This window comes from Anser brachyrhynchus (genome assembly GCF_964034855.1).
Source record: "Anser brachyrhynchus genome assembly, chromosome: 1".
Classification (NCBI taxonomy): domain Eukaryota; kingdom Metazoa; phylum Chordata; class Aves; order Anseriformes; family Anatidae; genus Anser; species Anser brachyrhynchus.
This window is the reverse complement of record NC_137694.1, coordinates 205,866,580-205,891,766: the sequence shown is the minus strand read 5'-3', so window position 1 is coordinate 205,891,766 and position 25,187 is coordinate 205,866,580. Positions and strand designations below refer to the sequence as shown.

The 25,187-nt window shown below is 37.9% G+C and overlaps 1 protein-coding gene across 32 annotated transcripts in view; it reads left to right on the top strand.

Annotated features, from left to right (window-relative positions):
* DLG2 (discs large MAGUK scaffold protein 2) overlaps positions 1-25,187 on the top strand; it is a 1,042,459-nt gene that overhangs the window by 501,225 nt on the left and 516,047 nt on the right. For 2 of the 32 annotated variants that reach the window (XM_080581566.1, XM_080581565.1), the window contains exon 1: positions 17,099-20,606. The exons of the other annotated variants lie outside the window; for them this stretch is intronic. In XM_080581566.1, coding sequence (XP_080437692.1) covers positions 20,529-20,606 — 78 coding nt within the window. In that variant the 5' untranslated portion in view covers positions 17,099-20,528. Of the gene's footprint in view, positions 1-17,098; positions 20,607-25,187 lie in introns of those variants that run through there. 32 annotated transcript variants of the gene reach the window in all.

The window sequence follows — 25,187 nt, the reverse complement described above, 5'->3', positions numbered from 1 at the left end:
TGGCCATTAAAATTAGTATGATATATATCAATAATAACATTGGATGATAAAAATAATTTCAAAATGCATAATTTCAAAGTTGCTCTCACATCATTTACATGTAGCAGGTAAGTGATTACATCCTTCTGTCTGTGAAATGTGAAACTGAAACAGGCACAGAGATCTTGAGTGACTGGTTAATGCTCATGGTGAAAAAAGAATAAAAAGCAGAGTTGCTTAAGTTCCTGACCACACCTTGGCTGGTCATTATGTTTTATATAGTGGGCCAGGCAAGTACTACATGGATTTGAAACAACATCGTACAAAGGTTATCCTCTAACACAATCATATTGGAATAATGACTGCAACCTTCGATCAGGGTAAATCTATTCTCCCCCTTTCAGAGCAGAGGGAGAGTCAAACACATTAAAAAGCTCATTGATTAGATGTCTCTGAGACACACGCTGCTGGGGGATATATGGACCTTGGTGAAAGATTCCTCTCTGTTGAAACAACTGGTTTTAGAAGATGTTATTTCTAATATAGATGTTTATTATGAAATACAAGTTTGCGATTCTAGTGTCTTTGTTTTAATTTAAGGATTAAAATCAAACTTTTTTTGTAGCATTTTCTATTTCCCTTGTGATATAACTATTGATGCACTGTATCCAGATTAAGATCGATTAACAATTCAGTGAATTTTGCCCAACAGCTATAATCATTGGTTGCCTTAGCAACTTGGTAGATTAAATCATAAGCTAAAATCCAGGGGGTTCAATTAAAAATACTTGTTGAAATTCAAATTCTCATGAGGGCGAAATGACCAGTGATTCAATATGCACTGGAGAATTCTCAGGGTTGGCTCCTTTTTCTTCAGTGCCATTTATTGTAAATTAAATATAAACCTAGTTAAATATTCAGGAAATATTTACCTATTGCAATTTACCACTGGTGCTGATGTATTAAGAATAGTGAAACTTTGTGTTTTTTTTATGTAGCAAGGCACAGGCATCTTGCTTAAAGATTGCTGATTTACCATATACACTAAGCTATGTTTCTTGTATTTGATACGAAAATGAATTTATGCTACCACTGATCTTACCCATACTTTAAACAACAGTGTTTCTTAATGTACTTTTGATCCATTATGCTAGGGTTTTAATTCTGGAACATGCTCATAAAGGACTTGGATTTGTTCAGCATTGAAATCATCCACTGTCCAATTTGTGGCTACAGAACAGAGCCAAATTTCTCTGTTCTGTTCCTCCAACTCCAGTTTGGATGCTTTCAGTCATTCCTAGCTAAATACCAGGGCCTATTCACCTCTTATTGACCATACTGATCTTTCTGATACTGATTTTCTTGTGATTGTATTGTCTTTTAGCTTTTCTAGCTCTTTTTCTACTGCCCTGATGACCATTTCTTTAGGTAGATGCGCTTTTCCCACAAGACTGTTGAGAGAAGTCTTGTTCATTGTCCATCGACCTTTCTTAGAAATGCTTTTGCCTCACAAAATGACCTTCAAGTACTTTGATATGGTGCCAAAAAGTACCAGCGCCAAGCCATTAACATGTTACTGCTGTGCTTGTACAACTCTTGCCTGGTTGCACCTGCCTTGCACCAGAGAAGGGAGGGATTAGTGCTTTCTATATTCACTGGCTGTAATGGAAAGTTTTCTTCTCTACTTATCTTCCATTGCTGTGTCCCTAGTCTCACCAAAGAGAGACTGTCTGCTCAGACACTGAACACATTCCACCTCCACAGAAGGAAATTCAGAACCAATCGTAAGCAGCATTGTTTTTCTTACTTTTATCCTCTTAAAAGAGTTAGCAACTCCTTTTCCCTAATATGTAGTGCCGACCTCCTTTCTAGAGAAAAATTAAACAATGAAGATGAGAGGAAAGGAGGTACTTCCTTTGAAAGAACTGAGTAAGTACAAATACGTAGCCTGAAAGAAAGATAAATGTTGCTGTAACTCTGCTGATGGAGAGAAAAACTGTCTCCTTGCAGTGGTAACAGAGGAAGCATCCCCTTTCATTCTTTAAGTTCCTCCATTACATGTTGGTGCATTTCCTACATGTCAGTAAACCTACAGAAAAGGTGCTGAACAGCTATTCTGAAACTGTATTTAAGTTGTGCTGAATACTGTTGGATTTCATAGATGAAAATGATAGTAATCACAGAAAGGAAAGTTGATACAAAATTTAATATATCATACAGATAAAACACCATCACTTGGCAGCTGAATATAAAGATGAATCTCAACTCCTCTGGGCCCTCTGTCAGCAAGAAATCTTTGCAGCCAAATTTTATTCTAAAAATTATCCCTTGAAACCTTTTTAATAATTCTAGCAGTTATAACAAATTATATTAAATTACAGAGTAGGCCTAAATTGGGGTCCTAGATGCTACAAAATTCTGAATCTAGTTTAGGACATAAAAGCGTAGCTGTGGGAGAAAAAAAGCATGTAGAAAAAAATATGGGAATTAAAGCATAGTCAGATTAAAAAAAAAAAAGAGCCTGGGATTAGAAGATAGTTCTTTTGCATGCTATAAGCAATCTTTTAATTTTTTTTTTAGCATGCTAAAGTCTTTGTCGGCTGTGGGAGAGGGAACTTTCTGGTCATTAGAAGCTAATTAATGAAGATTAGTGAAAATAAAAGTTATGCTACCCTTTTTTTCTGGAAAGTATTTCCTGGCTTTGGAGTGTGGACGTGCTTGCAATTTGACAGTTTTTTTATTATTATTAATTAATTTATTTAATGCTTATGATGGATTTTGTAGCTCCAGCTCAGAAATCTTATTGCGCAGAAGTGCCCTCTGTATCTGCATCACTAAACTTTACCTTGCTGTTTGCAGAGCTGTTCGGCATTTCTATATCATTCTCAAAAGACTTTCTTTCATTTTAAAGTCCTCATTCTGGCATCACGGGTACAGAACTCATACTAGCTTCATCTGTGCTCTACGTTTCTTTATTAATTTTGATTACTAATTTTTAATGAACCAATTAGTAGTAGGATGGAGGGAAACTTAGCTGATGAATGACTGGGTCTCTTTCTTGGTTTCCTTATCCTGAAAGAAAAAAGGCTAAAAGGAAAAGGTGGAGGGGGGTTACAAATAATATATTATTGGAGATTAAAAAAAAATTGTTATGCATATATAGATATGGCTTTCAAATGTAATGAGTAGTATAGAACCTCACCTTTCCCTAATTGTATTGACCTATAAAGCAGTTTTAATCTGCATACTTTGAAAGGCCTTAAAGGGGTGATCAGTAGTACTGTTTTCTTCTGGCTGGTGAAACGAAGACGTGCAGTGGGGAAGGGAACAGGGCAGAGCTTTACACCAGCATCATGGCTGAGCCAGCAGCTGAAGCCCAGTTTCCTGAATCCCCTTCGGTGCCCTAGCAGTTCTGTCCCATCACCAATACTCAGCGTTGTTCATAACAAATGGATCTTTTGTTCCAAATTAAATTGTTTGCAATGAGTCAGAGATGCTTTAATAGGACAGTGGGATTTCAGCCATGATGGATAAGTGCTGAAGGAATCATTTCCAGTTGTTGATGGAAACCCATCTATCCCAGCCGTAGGGATTAAATATTGTCAGAGTGCCTAGTTTAGAATTCTGTGTAATTTGCAAGGCAGACATTTTTGAAATCAAGTCTGTAAAGTGCATGTATTCTTCTAATACAACTTTAAATGCAGATTCTCAAAGAAAAAAAATGACTCCTCCTGTACTGACACCAGCAAGGGAGATAGGTGATGGATTGTAATATTAAGTACTTTCTGCTGTGCATGAGGATTTAAATGAGGATTATGTTAGCAGACTGATGAATTGTCCTGCTTTTCAGTTTGCCCAGAGAAGTAGCTGGGTAATGGTCACCCAAATTATATCAGAATATATAGCTAGCTGAGGTAGAACCAAGTAGTTTTTCATCTGTGTGCTATTCTGCCAACCCATAAAAAACCCTTCTAAGCCAAGAAAGCATCGTTTAAGAACTCGTGTGCAAACTCTAAGATCTATTGGCCAGGCGCTAGTGAGGAGATGTGCTGATGGAGAGAGATTGCTCTTCAAGGCAACTCTCAATGAGAAAGGTGTTAGGAGGAGAGGAGAATGGTTTTGCGTCATGCTGTGGACTTTAACAGATTGGTTTCCAACTGCCTAGCACAAGCAGAGAGATTGCTGGCATGTAGCATGTAGTGAAGATGGATATGTACTACACTGCCTGGCAAGCATACAAGCAAATAATTGTATCAGCAAGCCAGAAACATGATTTTGATCTCTAAAGTGAGGAGGTAAATGAGGAAATAATTTTAGTTTTTATCTCGACTGACCTAAAAGATTAGTTCACTAAATTTTCTCCATTTTCTATATCCTGTCTAGCTACAGCTTTTTAGATATAAATTGAAGACTCAGGAACTGTTTTATTGAAATTACTATATCAGAGAAAAAATGTTTGGTTTGGGATGCTGGCTTTCAATTCTGTTGTCAGAGTTGGGATCAAACTGACACATTTTTCTCCTGTCAATTTTTACCCTGATTTCTGGAATTAGTACCTGACGTCTAGAATTAATGCACTATAGATTGCTGCTTTTTGCATCTTCCAGATCAAATTTGAACTTTAATAGTAAAATCAGGATGTGAGTTAAAGGGTAGTGGTGTCTGATTTAACTATTTTATTGCCTTCTGTAGGTACAATTATTGAAAAATGTTAGGCATTAAAATAATACAAATCAATGTTAATAAGCTGCACTAAGATATCATTAACATACCCTTTCAGGTAGTGTATAATGTCATGAATTCTAACATGTCAGAAAAATGCAGTCTGAATTCTTGATGCTTCAGTAACTCTACTTACACTGCATGAGTAAAATGTATCCTAATATTGGAAATATTAAATGTTTGATATTGGGATGTTTAATGGTTCTTTCTTGCAGTACACGAGAGAAAGCTCTATGAGCATTATTCAGCTTAGTGGATAAAAAAAAGTCTTACGAAATTTTAAAACGATGTACTGGGAGATGGTAGAGAAGTCTGGCAGCACATTCATCTTTACAAGGGTTATTTGTCCTGGATGGAAAACAGATAATAAGATGCCATCCTATGATAGTGAAGGTTTAAACCACCAAGTTTTTGTATAACTTTTAATTCATAAATATTGCAACCAAGGACTAAATTTAAATGGGTCTACCTGTGAGTATTGTCAAGTAGTATTTTTCAAATATGTGATCACGCTTACAGCCAGAGTCTCAGGCTAAGAACTCAAATATAGTATCTGAAGCAAACTGTAGGCATGACTTGCTTTGGCAATAAGGAAGGGATATGTTGCTGGTCCTGTTAAAAAAAAAAAAAACAAAAAACAACAACAACAAAAAAACTTTTAGTCCTGAAGGGTTGCTGAAAAGTCCAGCAGAATTTCAAATAAAACTAATGGAAAAGGTCATGCAGGTGGGGGCACACAGCCTTACCGGAAGAATGTATACTTTGAATTTTAGAAAGATATTTGCATATATTTGAGGGCACAGAGATGATCCAATACCTCTCTTCACTTCACTGACCATCTGTGTCTGTGGAACACAGAACCAAAAATTTATTTTCATCCTGTTAGAAAGACAGTGGAAATGAGTGTCACAAAAGCATACTGAAACTAAGGTATCTCCAAATGCCACCAGTCTTATTAAATCAAATGTTCTTCAGAGTGCTTCTCTTAACTATCACGATTAGTTATACAGAAGGGATATAATTACATATTCTTCCCTGTCAACTCATGCAAAAAACCACAAATGGACATTTTCTCTTTAGTAGTATAGGATGTTTATGATTACTCTGAGGTGTGATTTACCTCACTTAATTTTAGCTATCCAAACGTTACATATTTCAGTCCAAGCTTGACATCACAGGTCCCATGATACTGGCAGAAAGCAGCTGTGTTGCATTGCTGGATTTGTGTGATGGCTGGACCTAGGTTATGCAAGAAGTGACGAATTACTAGTCTCAGAAATCCCAGGAACTCCACACTGGTAGGCAAAAGAGCTTGGAGTCAAGACAGAAGGTTCTGATGGATTTTTAGAAATGTTGCTTCCCACACCAGGTCTCAAGTAGGCAATTAAGAGGGATGGTAGGGCAGGGTGTAAGGTTTGGAAGGAGATGACTGCTTTGAAGCCAAACAGGATTCGCTTATTCAGAGACCCACAGAACCTGAAAGCAAGTTGGTCTAGGTGTAAATTGTGCAATTTATAATAGCCAATAGTTTTGTAAATATTTCTGAAAATGATCTTGCAGTTACAGTTTAGGGTCTCCATGTAAGCTGCATAATACTGAGATCATTTGAAATCTGTAAAAGCACTGAGGCACAAAGTAATTTGAGCTTAAAAAGAGCTCTTCTGGCTTCTCCTTTTGCAAGCAAGACAATAACAACAGAAAACAAGTAGCAGCTCTCTGGTCATGGCAGTTTTCCCAGCATCATCTGTGAGAGGCAGCTCTACCACAGTGCTTGAACAGAGCTGCAGAGCAGGAGGTACTGACCTTCCCAAATAATTTTTATAGAAGAGAGATCAGGAAATGTGCCTATCGCAAGGCCAGTGGAATAAAACCATCACTTTGCTTGGAAGCAGTGCCAAACTGTTGGTACAACTAGCCTCTCTTTCTGCATAATTCTGTGTCTGTACCTGTGTGTGTCGTTGAGCAGCTGGCCAGGAGTATTGCTGGAGTATGCTCTTTAGTCAAAACATTATTTTAAAAGGTTAGTATCATCGACTCAGCAGATGTAAACTTAATTTTTCACTTATTTCTGTCTTTTGTTTTGTTTTTTAAATTTTCATTGACGGCTTTAGACCAGGTGAAATATGGACCATTTATGTTTGGGTTTTTATATTTCCATATATTCTGCTTTATTTATAGCATTTTATTTTGAGAGAAGTAGGAAAAGGTACTCTGTGCAGTCAGTAATAAAAATGTGCTATCAAAATAATGTCCCCTCACCTGTTCCTCTTTGACTGATTAATCCTTTATGTCTTAGTAAAGAAATGTTGAAGCAAGACTCCCTCTGGTCCCTGAAATATGGGCATAAAGGGTTCTTTTGAACTGAAAACCTCTGAGGTAGAATGAGATGCTTAAAAATGTTTGAAGAGTGACAGTTTTTAAATGAATTATGGATGTGGTATTGATTTTATTTTTATTTTTTTTCTTAACTTAGTTGGTAGATTTATTTTTTTTATTTATTTTTTTCAGAAAGTTGCCTAATTCCTAGTTCATAAAATATATTACTGGTTAAGCCTCATAGGGTAGAAGTACAGGCAAAGGAGTTCAGGAAAAAATTACTGGATAACCTTCTTCCAGCTGTTGTGAGGGATCTATGCTATAGCAAGTTGGGGAATAAAGTGAATGAAAGCATGTTGATACGAATGACAGTCTGATCCAAGCAGAAAAACAATATAAATAAAGAACAAATAAATATAAAGAAAGAAAGAAGGAAGGATGGAAGATGGGGTGGAGGGACATTGACAATTTGATGTAGGTAATCTAGCTGCAAAGAGAACCCAGTTTGTATGTTCTTAACAAGTTCGGTTTGTGTGGATGGATTGGGCAGACAGTTGATATACCTCAACCTTTCCATATGGAAAGCTACATCTTGTGTTTTATACACTTAATATGTTACCTGTGGCCCTGAGGACCGAGGACTACAGAAAAGAGAAGCGCAGCGAATGAATGTGGGCAACCTCCTAGAGATCCTCTGAATTGATGGAGTTCAATGACTGGGGACAATTGTTTTTAATTAACAGAAGGTTAAGAAAATAACGGTGAGATGGAGAAGGAAATATAATCCCAAGTAGCTTGAGTCTCTGTTTACAGTTTTATTTATTTTTTTTTTCCACAGTGCAGATATATAGAAAACATTTTGGTTGTCAGTATGAAGCATTTAATGACTGATTGCCAAATACACATTTCATTAGAAAACAAACCAAAGTGCTTATTCACCATTGTTCACTAAGACTATGAAGCAGTAGCACTGGGTCCTGAGCACAGAACTGGTGCTAGAAAGTTGTGCCTCTTAGAAAACTTCAAATATTTTTGAGCATTTATAAGATGATTCCAGTTATTGTCCAGGCTGACATATAGTATTACTAGCATTTTATTCAGCAATGCTGTATGAAAGGTCATGACATCTATCTTGCACAGTAACTCAGAAAATAAAGTGACTCACAACTGCAAATCTGACACACCCCAGTCTTTGGCCTTCTCTCTTTCCACTCCTCTTGCCCTAGTTATCTTGCCAGACTGTCTGTACATGTGTCTTGGAGACAGATTGCTGTTACGTGTTGGCTCAGCTATTTTATTCTCATTTTCTTCAAATCTTTCTGTCTGAGGATGGGTATATTCACTTCTGAATGTTGCCAAATATAAGCATTTGAGAAGTTGATAGAAGATCTGGGCTAGTTATGCATGAGGCTATTTATTTAATACAATATTTGGAGTTACTAAATTACACACATGTAAATAAACATAAATCTACAAATTGCCTAGGCATCTTGGACAGCCATCCACTTATATTTCTGATTCCCAAAGCAAAACTGATATTTATTAATCAACCTGTCTGCCTCTAGAATAAACTCCTGTAACTCTCAGTGTGTGGCCTCATAAAATGTTTTGTAAAAATATGCTCCTCCCTAAGAGATTTAGACCAGCTGTTAAGCAAGGCAGCTGAACAGTTCTGCTCAGTTGCAGTCTGATTAGAATTATGCACATTACTGAATTTTTCTTTTCAAATCTTGTAGATACAATGCTTCAGTTCACATTAAAAACGTGATGTAGAATCCATTTGGTCTGTCCAGAAACATTCTGTCAGTGTGGATGAAAACTTGAAATGTTTAGAATAATAATACTGATGTATATGGTAATAACAAAGTGAAAATCTATTTAATTATGATTTACAGATAATATTTAAGTGCACATAGGAAAATGATTGCAATTCAGATTATTTAATACCACGGGCTATGCTCACATCTTAACAAAGGATAAATTGCTAGTTCTTGCATCGTTTCTCCTCTTCTTGTAGGATAAATTACATAGGAGTTAAGTGCCAGAATCGGTATTTATTTATAAATGAATTCACGCCTTGTATGGCTGTCAGTTTTTATTTTCATTGACCTGTGGGACACTTCTAAAGTGCCTTCACGTGTATTGAGAAGCCTAATTAAGTGCAAAATACTACTTTTTGTAGTGTTCTGAAGTATTTTAGGCTTTCCACTTTTCAAAAATAAGTATGTTCGGATGAATCAAATGTGTGGGATTTCTGCTTCTATAAACTGAAAGGAACCAATGGTTTGACCTTTCTTCTAAACTGAAGAGTTACGGGTAAATTATTTGGCTGGTGTTGGCAATAGCTAACTATGTTCTAAATGCCTAAATCTTTTTGGCAACCTTTAGATTTTATTTTTTTACCATTATATCTAGTACTGTCTGGAACGTTGAAATAGTAGGGTGCTCTGTTCCAAAGGAATATGTGGTCTTTTATAAATTGCCTAAATCATATTGCCTAGATCTCTGAAATACACGTAAGCAGAAGAACAGAGACTCTGCCAGCATTAGATGAGAGAAAAACAGTGTTGTTTAGTAGGCAACACCCCCAGTTAAAGTGGAAGAAGAGAATTTAATTCTTAGGAATTATATGGGATTGTGTGTATATATTTGGGTTGGGTTGGGTTGTTTGTTTTTTTTTTTTCCACTTGAAGTGAAACATCCTACAGACCGTTCTTCATATAACTATATCCATCCTATGTATAGCTGTGTCTTCTTTGTGAAATTATTACTGGGAGAATTGTGTTGCATAATATCAACCAACTTTAACTCCTACAGTGGCAAAAGAACCATTAAGAGCTTACTGGATTTAAAATGTATATTATGATATTGATCTGTAGTCATATTTTACTTACAGTCCTGTTTTTAAAACCTATCCAGGAAGGATACACAAGTAAAATAGTTATAAAATGCTATTCCGTAACATTTCAAGACTCCTCTTAATCGAGTTTATCAATGTACGAAAACCAAGCAGACCAGACGTTTAGATGTAACTGCAAATCAGATTACCACATATCAGTTCTACCAGTCTCTCTTGCTCTATGCATGGAAAAGCTTTGTGAGAAAATTACCTCAACTTCTGAAGGCCACAACTTCGCAAGTAGTTTGTAATTCATTTTGTTATCTTGAGCTTTCAAAGAGTATTCTCCGTAATGTAATCTTTTACCTGTTTCTGCTTAAGTGGCTTTATGTATAGCATTGCTTAAAAATAAATAAAATAAACCTTCCTGAATCTGCATTTGTAACATAATATGCCTTGCTTGTGTAACTACAAATGTAGTTCTTTCTCAGCAAGGCATGTTACACGTTCCTAAATGGACAGCTATAGAGGCTAAAACCTTAGCTCTGTGCCCTGTCCTAGAAACAGCTGAAATCGTGATTTATGAAGTCCTGTCTGATATTCTGTAGCTCTTTGCGTTGGCAAAGAAACATGAGATGTAAGACGTAATATTTATTCATGATGTATTGCTTGGGATGTGCATTGAGTGTAGAATAAAAGCCAAAGAATTAGCATGCTCTTTCGTGGACTTGTTCTGATGGAAATCCCATAGGTAGGAATGGCCATGTTTCACTAGTGAGGTCTCGCCTTGAAGTACACTGAGGTAATGTATTAATATAGGACATTTATGTTGTCATGTTATGTCCTGAGCTTTAATGGTGATTTATTGTCCATAATTGGTGAGATAATAAAAAGGTATATTGCTTCAGTCCTCTTTAGACTGAAGCCATGAGACTGGAAGATTATGCTGTCTGCTTACCTCATCTTTAAATCACAACAAATTACCAATATATTTGTGCAATGCAGTTGCAATCTACTATCTTTTTGGTGTCTTTTCCTACATCATTACTGTAGGCAGAGTATGGCTTCTCAGATAACTGAATATTACTTAACCCAATATTTTTAAGGAACTGCAAGCTCATAAATGCCTGTTACGCACTTGAAAAGGGAGTCTTAAAAGTAAAGAGTAGAGAAGTCAGAGGGCATTTTAAAGAAGCAGTTCGGGCAGTGGGATGTGCTTAACTGATTAAAATAATGACTCTTAAGGGATGTAAGAGTGTTGTGCAGGCTAGTGCAAGGTAGGCAGGTAACTGGAATCACTCCCCTTGTTATCTGTTGCCTGTGGGACTTGATGTAATAAGTATATGATCTGGATCAGAAGTGGGGCTCACCAGAGCCCAGGCAGCTGCTGCCATTAATTACAAGACCAGTTAGCTTTAACTGACAACCAGCAGTGTCTGGAAGCATAAACCTGTGAGGACGAGGCATTCCTTAGAAGTCTGGGCCCTCTTATCACTTTTACCCTCACCAAACCTTTCAAGACTTTGCATGGTGAAGAGAACGAAAGTGGAGAGAAAAAAATGTTTCTCTTGAGTAAGATCAGAGTTCCCATCCATTGCTGGGAATGGGATTTTGCCACAATAACTAGTTAGTTAATTCAGCTGGAAACAGGAAGAATTCTTGGTTCAGTTCATTACCTATCTGGCTCTCCTAGAACCATACAACGAATGACTAGAGTCCTTGGAAGTGATTGTTCTGGTACATCCCTATGTGGAAGGCAAAGGATGAGTTGTAAAAAGTTGTGTATATTAAATCTTCTGTGTACTTAGCTGTGAGGAGTGCTGGGAAACAATTTCTCATTCCTCTTGTATTCTGTTTCTGGGAGGTCTAGGCATGAAATATAGTTACCGCTATGCCTGAAAAATGGAAAGCAGTTAATTACTTGCTTTCGTGGTGCTTTCCCTCCATATGATGCTTTTCTAAAAGTTCAGGTAAGTTCATTATAGTGTCTTCATGAAGTCTGGGTGACACATAAGAAGGCAACCAGTGTGCCTGGCTTGGCAAAACACAATTTGCAGAAAGGTGTGGGAGAATCTTTAAGTCTGCTAAATGCATGAATCGAAAGAAAGTATTTTCAAGGAGATGTGCAGAAAAGAAATTTTAAAAATATCTGTTGACTGGGATCCCAGGGGAAAGTTAAATGTAAATGTAATTTAGACAGCAGTATTGACAGCCCCGGAGCAGGCTGAAATGTTCTGATTTTTGATGAAAAAGACAAATATTTTGACAATTTCAAGGAACACTTTCTCAATTTTCTACTGGTTAGACAACTCAGAAAGTTTCTGTTTTCTTGAAACACTCAACTTAAATTTAAAAACTTCAAAGCATTCAAAAAGATGCTATTTGTTGTCCTAAAAAGCTATAACAATTTTTCAGGATTTTTTTTGATCAACTCTAGACCGTCTGTTATCAAAGTATATCCCACTATCCGTATGCTGCCTCAATTTTTCCTCTGGTTTTCAAAGTGCCCAAATCCTCTGGAACAAAAAAAAAAATTACCTCTACATCTACATTTCTCATGTTTGTCCTAAGGAATGGGAATAAAAAGGGCTGGGGCCGCACTTGAATGGTATTGATTAAGAAAACATGGTACAGTAAATTTTCTCTTAGCTTATTTTAGCATAAAATTAATTTATTGAAATATGTTTTAGATGGGGAAACATACAGTTTATATTTTATTATTTGCAATATATTGGTCTTCTGAAGATCTTCTCATATATGAAAGAAAAGTCTGTTCTTTTCTTTGACCTCATATTCCTTTACAGTTCTTTTCTCTTTCTGGTCAAAGCAGGTATAACACCAACATTTATTACTGTTATTGCCAAAATGGACTTTTTCATGTGTCACATTACAATGAGCCATTTGTGTAATCAGTTTTGTTACAGACTCACAGAGACCTTTCTGCAGGCTTCTCTAGAGTTCCGCATAAGCCAGTGCGGGGGTAGATGCTCCCTTTTCCTATAATGCTTTCTATCACATTACTTCACATTTGTTAATACTTTTATCTTTAGTCTGTCCCAGTGCAGTAGAGCATTATTCTTTTCATTTGAAGAGCGAGCAGCTGGCTTGCAAAGAATAATTAAGCTCATGCAGAAGAGCTGTGGCAGAATTAAGGCAGAAAACCCTGGGTTGGTTCTGCTGCAGTTCGAGCTGTGCTCGAGCGATGAACTGGTGGCAAGTTGGTTCCATGAGCATGGAGAGCTCTTGTCTCTGCACACAAGAAGCAGTTGTTGCCAGTCATGGATGAAGACTTCTGTTGCTGTTTGCCTGTCATACACAGACCATCTTGTATTTGGAGGGACTAAGCAAAGCCTTTTCCCTCTGTCTCTCTTTTGCATTTTAGCGAGAATGCATTGCTTTTTAAACCTAGGTTCAACACCTCAAGGGTTTAGCAAAGTTCAGTGATTTACCTCTGTGATGACTTTTGACTTCCCAAGTGATACTGAACTGCAGGGCCTCTCCCTGTGGGACTCAGGGTGTGAGGGCGCATACCTGAGTGTGGATCACAGCCTGGGAAAGCTGAGTGCAGAGGTGAAGAGCCAGAGATGCAATGAAAAGGGGTATAAGTCAGTACCTGTTGTGTGGCTTTGTTCTCGGCACATGGGTTATGGTCTTCAAGAAGCATTTAAAGGCCAGGTGGGAGCCCCTAGAGAGGAAGGGGTGGAAGAGGCTGCTCAGGTGGGGGCAGCCCAGTCAGTGGCAGAATATAGCTGGAGAGAGGAGGGGAGGGATCTAAGCTGGGATCAGTGACCTGCTTTGGGCAAGCCAGGGCTTGGAGAGTGGCCCAAGGCAGCCTGGCCTTGCTGAGTGGATCAATGTGCGTGGGCTCTACTGCTGCTCAGAGGAGCATAGAATGGGCTCAGACCATCGGAGTATGAACGTGCCCACCTGTGATGAGGTGGGGGTGTAAGGTTATTTGGTAGCTCACTTTTTCCCCATCTTATTTGAACTCATCACTGGTAGTTCTTCTTCATCTTGTGTTTCAGTGAAACCTGGGTTCTTGGGCACAGGGTTTTTTTAGAGAGTGTGGTATTGGGACAAGGGCTCAGCACATTCACCTTGAACTGTTAAATGGCACTGGGTCAAAGGAGACCGTGTGTTTCACTGATACAGTGGGTGTAACTTGTGATTCTGCTTCAGCTGACTTATAAGTTTTGCTCTTGGGGCTGATAAAATGAAAGTGAGATTTAAGGAGGGCTTTGAAAGAGAAGGCAGCCGGTAATTAGCCAGGAATAAAATAATATTTATCATAGGATGATTTATATTCCCATGCTTGTGTCTGCAAATATTCTGTGTGTGTGTGTTTGGCTGTTCTTTTGTTGTGGTTGTTTTGTTTTGTTTTAATTAGTAATGGTTAGAACAGCTCATTAAAGGCTGCCCCACTTGCTGTTGTATGAAACTACAGAGAGGGTATATCTCAGTGGTCTTTATGGGTAGGTAAATGGATGTTGCCAGCTCACCTGCTCTGGACAGAAAGAAGATGGACTGGTGCAGGTCTGAGTGTGGTTAGCCCTGGCAGTTAAGGCAGTGCAAGCCACCTCGCTTCAGCTTTGGCCGTGGCAAACCCTGTGGCCACTTGTTGAGTGAGAGAGGAGTTTGTGCAGATGCTCCAGCCTCCTGCATGGCTGTTACCAACTCACTCTTTGTGCCTTCTTTCTTCCCTTTCTGAAATAGAAATAATATTCCACAGAGTTACTAGCAAGTGCAAAGAAAACAAAGGTCCTTAAATACTACAGGATGGGAGGCATACACGCAATGCTGCAGTAAAAGTGTTTCCACACCAGATTCACTTTTGTTCAGGTTTATATTTAGTAAGTCCTTTGCAAAAATGCACTGGTGACACACATAAACACTACTTGCAGTATGTGGTCCCTTCTTTCTTTTTCTCTCCCTAAGGATAAATTTTGTATTTTATATTATTTCCTGTAGGACTACTTGCCATGCAGATGCATAACTCTGCTATATATACTGTGATTTGATTTGATACAAGAAACTGAGCAGCACAACGGCACATCTGAGGATTTTATACACCATTTTCATTGTGATTTCTAAAAATCACAGGAATAAACTTTAAAATTTCTAGCAGAAAAGTGAATGAAGAAACAATTTGTACAGAACTTGGACCAAGATAAGAATAAAGTGGAATTCTTAATGTTTTTATTTTTAAGGCTGCTAATGGCTGTTGTATCACTTGTGTGACTCACTAGAGTTTCCTATGCACCAGCAGAAACTAGAGTGGAAAATCAATTTCTAAAATCAAAATTAAGTACCATAATTAAGTCTGTCTCCATTCCAAGGCTTAACAAATAAAAGAGGGAAAAGAACTGGCTAAATTTAAATCATTGTCTCTTATACCATTGTATTGTGTAGTGTTAAAATACATCCCTCTGTGCAGGGATATGCTGATTCGCAGTGTTTTGCGCTTATTCATTTTGTTTCCATTTCATGTACTTCCACAGTTAAAGCTCTCATTCATGCAGTTAGGGAGCACAACACCTCATCGTCTCTTCTCTTGACCTGTTGCCCCACACATCATGGAGTCATCTAGGTTGGAAAAGGCTTTCAGGTTCATCAAGTCCATCCATCAATCTGACCTACTGAGTCCCATCACTAAAGCATGCCCCTTAGTGTCAAGCAAGTTGAGTGCATCTACAACATCAAATAATAGAAGAGTTGAAAAACCAAAGTGATAACTGCACGGCAGAGGGCATGTTGACAATTCTTGGGGCCTCACACTTAAAGGAGATCTGCAGGGAAAATGCTTGCATTTTCTTTCTTTACTGCGCTGTGACCTCATGCATGGAATTCTTCATGCCCTCTGCTAGATGACAATTCTGCCATATATCAGAAAAGGTGACAGGAGATGTCTGCATGCAGTATCTCGTGTTTTCAGGGGCAAATTAGACTGGGGCAAATTTGTAATGTCACAGCTGAGTTTCAGAAGACACAATTTCTAAAGAGAAAATGTTTGGCACAAGAATTATTAAGGAAATTAGATAAGCTAGAAAAACTGAAATTGGAAGAGCAGAGTTTGCATCTTTCCCATCCTTAATATACAGAATTTAATTTTCACTCTTTTCCTATTTCTATCCCATCTTCCTTCATCTTTTTGTTTTTGTTTTAAATTCCCTTCTCTGCAACCTTTGTTTGTCAGAGTATCTAACTGTTCTCAGAATTGCTAAGCTCTATTGCAACCATTGGCTTAGATGCTCCAAGGAAGCATTTAGCTTTCAAGTAACCCAGTTTTCCCGTCTTTAAAATTCAGGCCTAAGTGATGGATTTTTTTAATTTATTTTTAAAAAATAAATCTGTTATAAAACATCATAACTGGAAGAAAATACAAGTAGAAACTAATCTTCTATCTGTATTGTGACTGTAACAGAGTGGGTTTTACCCTCACCAGGAGAGAAATCAGAAAGGTTTTTGGTGTTGCTGATTGGGGTGACTGCCCCTTTTGTCAGAATGGACATGGATTTTCCATAATAATATTGCCTGTTGCAGTAGTAGGAGGAACGTTTGTCTGATGAGGTTTCTGTTTATAGCAAAGAAGGAAAAATCAGGTCCCTACTAAACCCTGGGACTTCCATTTACTTGAACTTCTGTAAGGTTTGAATGCTTAAAAAATTTATCTTCTGGGTAGATGGAATAGCAGAAATTAAGGTTCATGTCTTTCCTAGTATTCTGGTAATAAAATGTCATGTCTTGGCATCATGTAACTGTAAGATAATTGGATGTGTTAGGGATGGGGAATGATGGCTTGTACAGTCAGCCAAATCAGTGTATCTTTTTGCCTAGTACTAAAAAAAAAAAAAAAAAAAAGCTAACTAACTAACTTTCACATCATCATCTCTGTTTCTATATCCACAGCTATGCAGTGTTAACATATAAGCCTTGAAGCAAAGTGAATGTTTTAAATCTTTGCTATTTCATTTTTAACTTGTTCTGTCTCCTGTCCGTTTCACTGGCAGCAGAGCTCTGCAAGCCCTGAATAACTAATCTTTTCATCTGTCTCCCTGTTCTTATAAGAAAGGCATTATTTATGACTGAGCTGTATTTGTATTTTAAAGGGCCTTGTCAGGGCATTTTATGACTACTGTGTGTATATATTCAGATGCAGGTAGGAGAGAAGCACCATCTACAGCTAACATCTATCTTCACCACAGGTGTGTGAGGGGGAGGTTGTCACCCCACTTGCGTGCTGAGAGAAGTTCTCCCTTAACAAGAGAAGATGAATGCCCTGTCTAAAGCGAAGCTGTGCTTCTTCCTGTGTGCTGCTTAAGTAAAGCAGTGATGTTAAAACTGAAAGAGGAGCCTGACCAGCAAAAATACCGGTGATGCTCAGCACATACAAGCAGTTGGCAAGGTGTTTGAAATGACCATCTGCTTCAGCGCTGAGCATCAATCGCTGTTGCTTGCAATGTTGGGAAGCCATGTATTAACAACAATAGGATTCAACACTGTAGTTGCTTTGTGCTTGTATCCATGTGTCCACTTGTGGCAAGACCGATTCTCAGAGAGGCACAAGATTGCAATTTAATGTGTAGTATAGATGTGGTTTGGTTTACGGAAAACCACCCACTCATTCGCAGCAAGAAGCCCCTTGTAAAATTTGCTCTTAACTGATTATCCCCTGTCTGCAATAGTATTGCCGTTCAATTGCATGCATCTCTCTGCCCTTGTAATGTAGCACTTCAGTGAGCAAGCTAAAGTACATATTACTCCTATGAGCAGACCACAGTTGGGAGCTCCAATTCTTCTTCTAAAGCAGCTCAGCTTGTACCACTTTTGTAAAATACAGACTTTGTTATGGTTACAGTAAAATATTAATAATCTTAAAATCCCTGGATACCGGTACAGACCTAATAAACATGCTATTGACAATGTATGGCAGACTACTGTGTGATGGAGCTGTAATAAAATGACTTGTAGTCTGGCCATTCCTGTGTTGTAGATTTTAGTTAGATCTGCAAGTGCATGCAAACAGTTAAAATGCATTTCTGATTGGAATCAGAAACAGGTATTTGGCAAGGTTTATGCTTCCTGATCTAACATTTTCAGTGGGTGGAGAAAATTATCTCCCTATTGCTTTGTCATTATTCCTTAAATGAACAATGTATTCTATTTTTTTTCCTTTAAGTGGGATGAATTGTGGCTTTTTATTGTTCCCTATTTTTCTGAATAAATAGTTTGGTAAAACTGCTAATGTCGATGATAGAAGTCATAAAGTGAGATTTTATTGTTTAATGAGTGTTTCCTTCGATTTTTCTCAGCATCTGAATATACATAAAACTATATAAATAGTTGCTTGAGAGAATGTACCCTTTTTTGGTTGTAGTGCAGTGATTTCAAATTATACTTATTCTCTTTATAAAAGCATGGGAGCAGAGTGGGAGAGGTGTTCTACTGTTTATGCATATATGTAAAATTTTTATTCCTGTTCCTTTTACATTAACATTTATAGCATTGGTTAAGCTATGTAAAGATGTTGTTTCTCCTTTTCGGCATTTTTGTTTTTCCATCCATGTTTCCTTACAGTGAAATCCCAGCTAGAAACAAAATATGTTTGTTTTGTTGTTTTTTTTCTTCAGTTTTTCAGGGCGTATTTTCTCTCCTTCCTCCTTCTCCCTATACTCCCTTATAATACGCTTTGACAACCCATAAATGTGGAGAGTGATGCAAGTCTGCTATGTGATGTAATAAAGGGTTTGCACCTTGGAGAATCTACCCTTTTACCATCAGCCCAGAGTTCAGAGAGTTGGAGTGGTGTCACAGATAGATAGCTCATGTATAGCAATTATGTTTCAGACATGGTTTAACTCTGTCTTGTGGCCTTAAAACTTGCTGACTAACCAGCATTAACTAAAAGTCTGAATCGGAAGTAATTAGAAACTATTCCCTTCCAGAAATATTGCCTGTTACAAAGTATTTTGTCAGAAGCCTTTATGCATCACGCAAAAAGCAAACGTACCTTGGAGTTTCCCTGAAAAAAAGTCACTATCTAAGAATTTCCATTTAGTTAACCAACTCACCAATTTAAATTGTGTTGAAGGAATTCTTTGAACTCTTTCTAGTCTTAAAGGAATTGAGCAGTAAGTGCCTTCAGGCTCAAAGCTTGGGCTGTGCCATCCAGCTCCAGTAACTTGGATGCTCTGGGTAAGTTTTAAGTGGGAGTGGAATATTTTGCCTTTGGAATTCAGGTACCCTGGGGAAAATAGTTTCAGCCATTTGCTGAAAATCCTGGGGCAGATAAAGAGCTTCCTTGGCCCCAGGAGTCCTACACTAGATTGCTATGACTATGTTTCCTTTGCTGTCCCTCTATTAATTTTGATTTGCTATTTACCACAGAAAAGCAGAGAAGAAATCACTTTTGCATATGTGCTTCACAAATGTGATCCAGCACACAGGATAGCAGTGGTTCTTCTACATGTTGATATCTCCACAATCATAGGTGGGAGGGCAAGGGGAAGTATTTGCCCTATAAAGCACGGTACTATCAAATACAAAACACAGTGATAAACCCTGTAAGTTTGCAGCTTTGATACTGCTTCTGGCTGGGAGGAACATCTGTTTAGTCATATGTCTGGAGCCAAAAGGGTATGTTTCTGCTTATTGTTTATAGATTATAACTGGAGAGAGGTGCAGGGGTTAAAGCTGAGTTATGTGGCAAAAGGGAAGCAGTACATTGCTGTATCACAGCAAAAATAGGCGTTCATAATCACTTCTCAGCTCCTAATGTAAAATAACATGCAATTAAAGGAAGAGGAACAAGCATGCTTAGGTAAGGCAGAATTTAAAGGTTAATTTGGGAAAAAAAAATATCAGTTTTCTGTTTCATGGAGCTATTTGCAAAGCAGAAGTCCTTGAGTGAGTCTTAAATCCTTTAGCAAAGCATGTATGACATCAGCAAGTAAACAGAACAGCTATGATGTATTTCTGTTGCGAACTGAAATTAGGTAGCAAAAATCTCTGAATCTATCCCAAATGACTTGAATGAAGTAAAATCCACTTTCCTTTCGTATCTTAATTGCACTGGAACGCATACAACACCTGTTCCTTCACCTTAACAGTTAATACACATTTCTATTTTTGGCACTTCTGTACCCCCTTCCTTTCCTGCAGTGCTGTGTATCTCATATTTGAACTGCTGCTGCTTCTGTTGCATGCTGGCAAATCGAAGAGAACCAAGGAGTTAAATTTCAGAACAGGAGAAGAGGAGGTGAGCTGTCTGCTACAGTAGTTTACTGCAGCTTCCTTTCATACTGACACATATGTAGTTTGTGGTGACAGTGCTAAAGAACTGCAGACAGGCACTTAGCAGACTGGATGTGAGCTGGATGCAAAGATGCCTCACCCTGGACTTCCTGCTGGCAGTATGTAAATACACCTGCAGACTGGCCACACTGGGGTGTTTTTTTTTGTGTGTGTTTTTTGTTGGTTTTTTTTTTTTGATTTTTTTTTTTTTCAGAAGGCAGCATGAGAGAACCTGACAAAGCAACAGCGTAGTTGAGAGATCTGAACCAGCATTAGATTCGTATCTCAGTTGTGGTGGAAGTTTTTGGGGGTGTTTTTTTCTTTTTTTTTTTTCCTGCGTGCGTGTGCGCTGCATATTCAGACTGAAATCTTCATCACTACAATGTTTGCCTCTATCTGGTATGCCAAGAAGCTGGGACGCAGGTTTGTGCATAACGCCAGGAAAGCAAAAACAGAGAAGGTATGTTCCTAGTGGGAATATAAAGCCTTATGTCTAATGCAAGCTGCTTGCTGGCATCCCGTTGTGTATCTGGTTAGCTTTTTTTAATACCCTGAAAAACGACCTATTGCTATTCATGATTTCATGCAAGAATCCTTGACTGCTTTGCATATTAGTTATTAAATGCTGAGGAAAAGATCCTTTGAAAACTCTTTTTATTTTTATATTTTTATTTATATTTTTATTTTTATTTATTTCCTTTTTGCAAGATAAACAGCTGTACATTTGTTATGTTGTCTGCTAAGGGAGCACTCCAATGAACTTGTTGCTGTGCTGCATTATTTTTATTAGTATAATGTTAGGCTCTTCAGACAGCCATTGATTGCTTGCTGCTTGTATATGTATTTTTTTCTAGTGTGGGACCAACGAGAATGTAATAATGTTTGTGTTTTTTTGTTTCACAATACTTGTTGAAACTATGCTGCAGCATGGATCCCTTTTATTTAAAAAGATATATAGGCATGTAAAAATGGCCAGTGCAATCTTTTTTAGTATTTTTCTTCTCATAAAATTTAACTGTTTAATCAACTGTTTTCTGGAAGCCCTCATAGGTAAGATTCTTCTGCCTTCTTTCTCCATGAGCAAAACTTTAATTGTTTTAGGATTTACAGTAGTGGTAACTGGGGGATATCAAGGCAGTTGTCTTTTGTTGTAAATATAAGCAGCATTTAGTTAGTAGACAAAAATGGATTGCAGGTCTAAATTAAAGACAGACCACTTTCAAAATGGGACTAATTTCTCTTTTGTGAAACTCGGCTTCAGGTTGTGTGAAAAAAACTTAAATGTAATGTTATAAAGTTGCCTCATTAGTCTGATAATGATGGCTTCCTCTTTTCCTTGCTGTCTTTGATGTAGTCAAAGAATTTATAAATGGGTTGCTTTATTATGTCTTTGATATATCTTATGCTATGTAATGCAGTCACCGATCCAGTAAGTAATTATCCATTGCCTGGATTCATCTGTAGCTGAAAAAGCTCTTTATGTAGGGAAAATGATTAGCAAAAATACATTTTTATATTTATGGTTGGAAAGGGGGACAGGCATTTACTTTTTCTGCAAAGTATTCCTAGTGGTTGAATAGGTGCTCAATGGTAATTTTGAAATTAAGCATCCAAGCCATTGGGAAGTTATCCAAACAAAAGCGTTTTATGTTTCACACTGTATGCATAAAAGAAAATAAAAATGCAGTTAGCTGTACATGGGACTGTCAAACTTCCTTTTTTAAACATATTTCAACAAAAAGGGTAATCATGTAAACTCTCCTGTTGTTTGCGTGTTGCTATGGGAGGAAAAAAAGTTGCAGACTGGATCTTCCTTAGTCCTGAGGGGCTCCCTCCAGAGGAACATTTGCTTTCAGGCTTCCTCCAAGATGACAGAGGCAGGATGAGTGGACACATTCCGTCTCTGACACAATGGAGCTCACTCAGCGGCCTTAAAAACATGTTTAGTGTGGGTTGTTTAAAGCACATATGTATACAGACTATTGCAATAGCCTTGCAAAATTGTATAAGACAGTGCCAGAGTATTCACCAGGAAAATATATTTTTCTTCATAGAGTCTTGCAACATAGTCTAAAAGAACGCTATAAAAATTTTGGCTTTTTCTTTCCCTCTTAAGGTATTTGCAAATATTTATTTACAAATCTATCACATTAATACTTATACTGTTTTATAGGACTTTCAAAATAATTGAGACAACTCTGTTCAGTGCTATTCAAGCTTTGAAGCCATACCTCATAATTTTTAGGCTTTTGTTCTGCATGCATCTTGAGCATGCTATTTGCATGTTTGCAATGGAATTTTATTTTTGCCATAAGAGAGTAAGTATCCAAGAAAACATCTTGTAAACTGCTAATTGCCTTAAGGCAAAAATAAAATTCCTTTCTTGGAGCTTTATTCCATAGTCAGGTCTCACTTTTCATGATTTAATTACTTTTTTTTCCCCTCCTATAAATCAATGACGTACTCCAGCAAAGGCAGAAAATCCCATTCCTAGCAGGATGCTATTGCAATAAGTGCTATTGATGATTGGAAGCTGATCAACACTGACATCTTCAGTACAATACCTTGGTAACAGGAGAACAGAGATATGGAAATATGTCTGTCAACAAGTAAATTAAAAATAACATTTAATTGCATGACTCTTCTTTTTTGTTTTTCTCTTTTTTATAATGGTCTAATAATTGAATTATTATGCAGTTTTACCTTACATATTTTTTTTCCTGGAAGAATAATTAGCTTTTCCTCTGTGTACATGATTTGAATTAAACATTGTTTTCTTAATGTGCTTTTGGAGATAATATACTGCAATAATTTCTAATGGCTTATGTGCGTACAAAGAGTTTCTTGCTGTTAAAATCTGTATAGCAAGCGTCTGAAGAGTGTGGCTTCATGACAGATTTTCTATTATGCTGAACTTATTTAGACAAGAACAAGCCAAGAAATTTTTTTTTAAAGAAGTATTTCTGAGAAACAGAAATTTCACAGGAGCCTATTTGTTTTCTTCGGGCCAAGATGAAAATTGAGAGGTGGGGAGAATATGAAGTCTATAGCATGGATTTATTTGTGCACACACACATGCACAACCTGACAGAGCAGCTCCTTAAAATGTTAGAGATCAGGCCTGAATCATACGGACAGAGCACCTGAATTTGGATCTCCCAGGTGACTATTTAGGGAAACAGCTTCCAAGATGTGAAATGGAACATGCAGTGCTAGTGGGTGCACACAAATGTGGGAGAAAGGAGGATGGCCAAGGCAGTTCTTTGGGGGAAGAGCTAAGAAAGCTCTGTGGCAGTGCGGTGCTCCTGTGCAAATGCTCTGTGCCTGCATGAGGATGTCTGGTTGTATGGCGACACGGATGGGTACCCATGTGCTTGTGCCTCTCCAGAGCTCCCCAACTTTTCCTAAGCCGGAGTTCCCATCTACTCTTGCTCCCCATCTCCCTCTGCCCCCCATCTCCCCCTGCTTGAAAATGGTGGTCCCTGTGCTGGGAGAGGTGGCATACAGATATTTCCCACTCATTTGGGAGGCTATTTCTTGGACCTGTGAGACCCCTGCAGCTTCTGGGTTAGTGGTTCTCAGGAACCAGAAATTGGTCTCTGCTGCAGAAGCTGTATGTGGGGCTCGGTGAAGACAAAGGGAAAGGGGAAAACGTGCTAATAAGTGGCAAAAAGTTGGGAGGCCGAAGAGAAGAGGTGAACCTGACCTCGTTAGGACCTGTGGTAGCTCTTGGGCAGGTTTTCTCATCTCCCGAACCAGTACCCACTGCTGAGTGCCAGCACTGCTGCTTCTGTCCTGTACTTCCAGTCATTGCTTCCCCTCCAGCCCAGCATTTCCTTGGAGGCTGTAGTCAGCTAATCATAGAATCATTAAGGTTGGAAAAGACCTCCAAGATCATCTGGTCCAACCATCCCCCTACCACCATTATCATCCACTAAATCATGTCCCTAAAAGTACCACATCCAACCTTTCCTTAAACACCCTCAGGGGCAGTGACTCCATCACTTCCCTGGGCAACCCGTTCCAATGCCCAACTACTCTTTCTGAGAATAAATTTCTCCTAATTTCCAACCTGAATCTAAGCCAAACCATGTGGTAGCGCAGTGTCTCATTGATTCCCCCACAAAAGTTAAGGCCATCCTGGTAGATGTTAAGCTTCTAAAAGACACACATGAACACTTAACCCAAACTCTTACTGTTAAATTTTCATCTGAAAAGCAGAGAAAACATGGGAAGAACTGGGTGAACAGCAGTCTAAAGTGTCCTAACCATGGCAATAATGGTTCTTTGGTGTTAGATGGTTGTGCACCAGTATTTTTATGCAGGGCATGTTTTTATGATATACTGAAAAGCCTTATTTTAATTGAAAAATAGAACAAAAGATTTTGAAAAAGCTCAGAACTTTGGAAGATTGAACGTGTCCCCCAACCTGTCCCGGATAAAACTTTTCAAAGTAAAATGAGATAATGCTTGTTAATTGCTCTTAATGTTCTTGGTTCACTGTGGAAAACTAAAGTGTCAAAGTTCCTTATACTTCATTGTATTTGTTAAACTGGATTATAAACTCTTTCTGGCATGTATTGCTGTTATCTACAACTTCTACCTCAGTGTGGTTGCATTGGCTTGATTGCTAGTGCTACTCCTGCCCTCAAGTAGGAGATATTTAGTGTACAGGGAGTGCTGCCAATAATATTGCCTGAAAACAACTGAACTCCTTTCAAGGCAGCTCTGCTCTTACCTGTTTTATTAAAGTTATTAAAATGCTTTGAGATTGTCTCATGAAAGGATTATTGTTATGACAGTAAATGTGATCATTTGAACATTGGAACTAGAATAACTTAAGGCAAAGATTGATGTCTTGAATTTTTCTCATTAAACCACAATCAAGCAGAAATCGAGAGATGTTAACTGCATGCGGTTATGCTATAAAAATAAGTACTCTAAATGATTGGAAGAGGTACAGAAAAGTAACTGAGCAATTAATCATGTTGATCTGAGAGGGTGAGCTAAAGCACTGTGAAAAACCTTCTGATAATGCTTC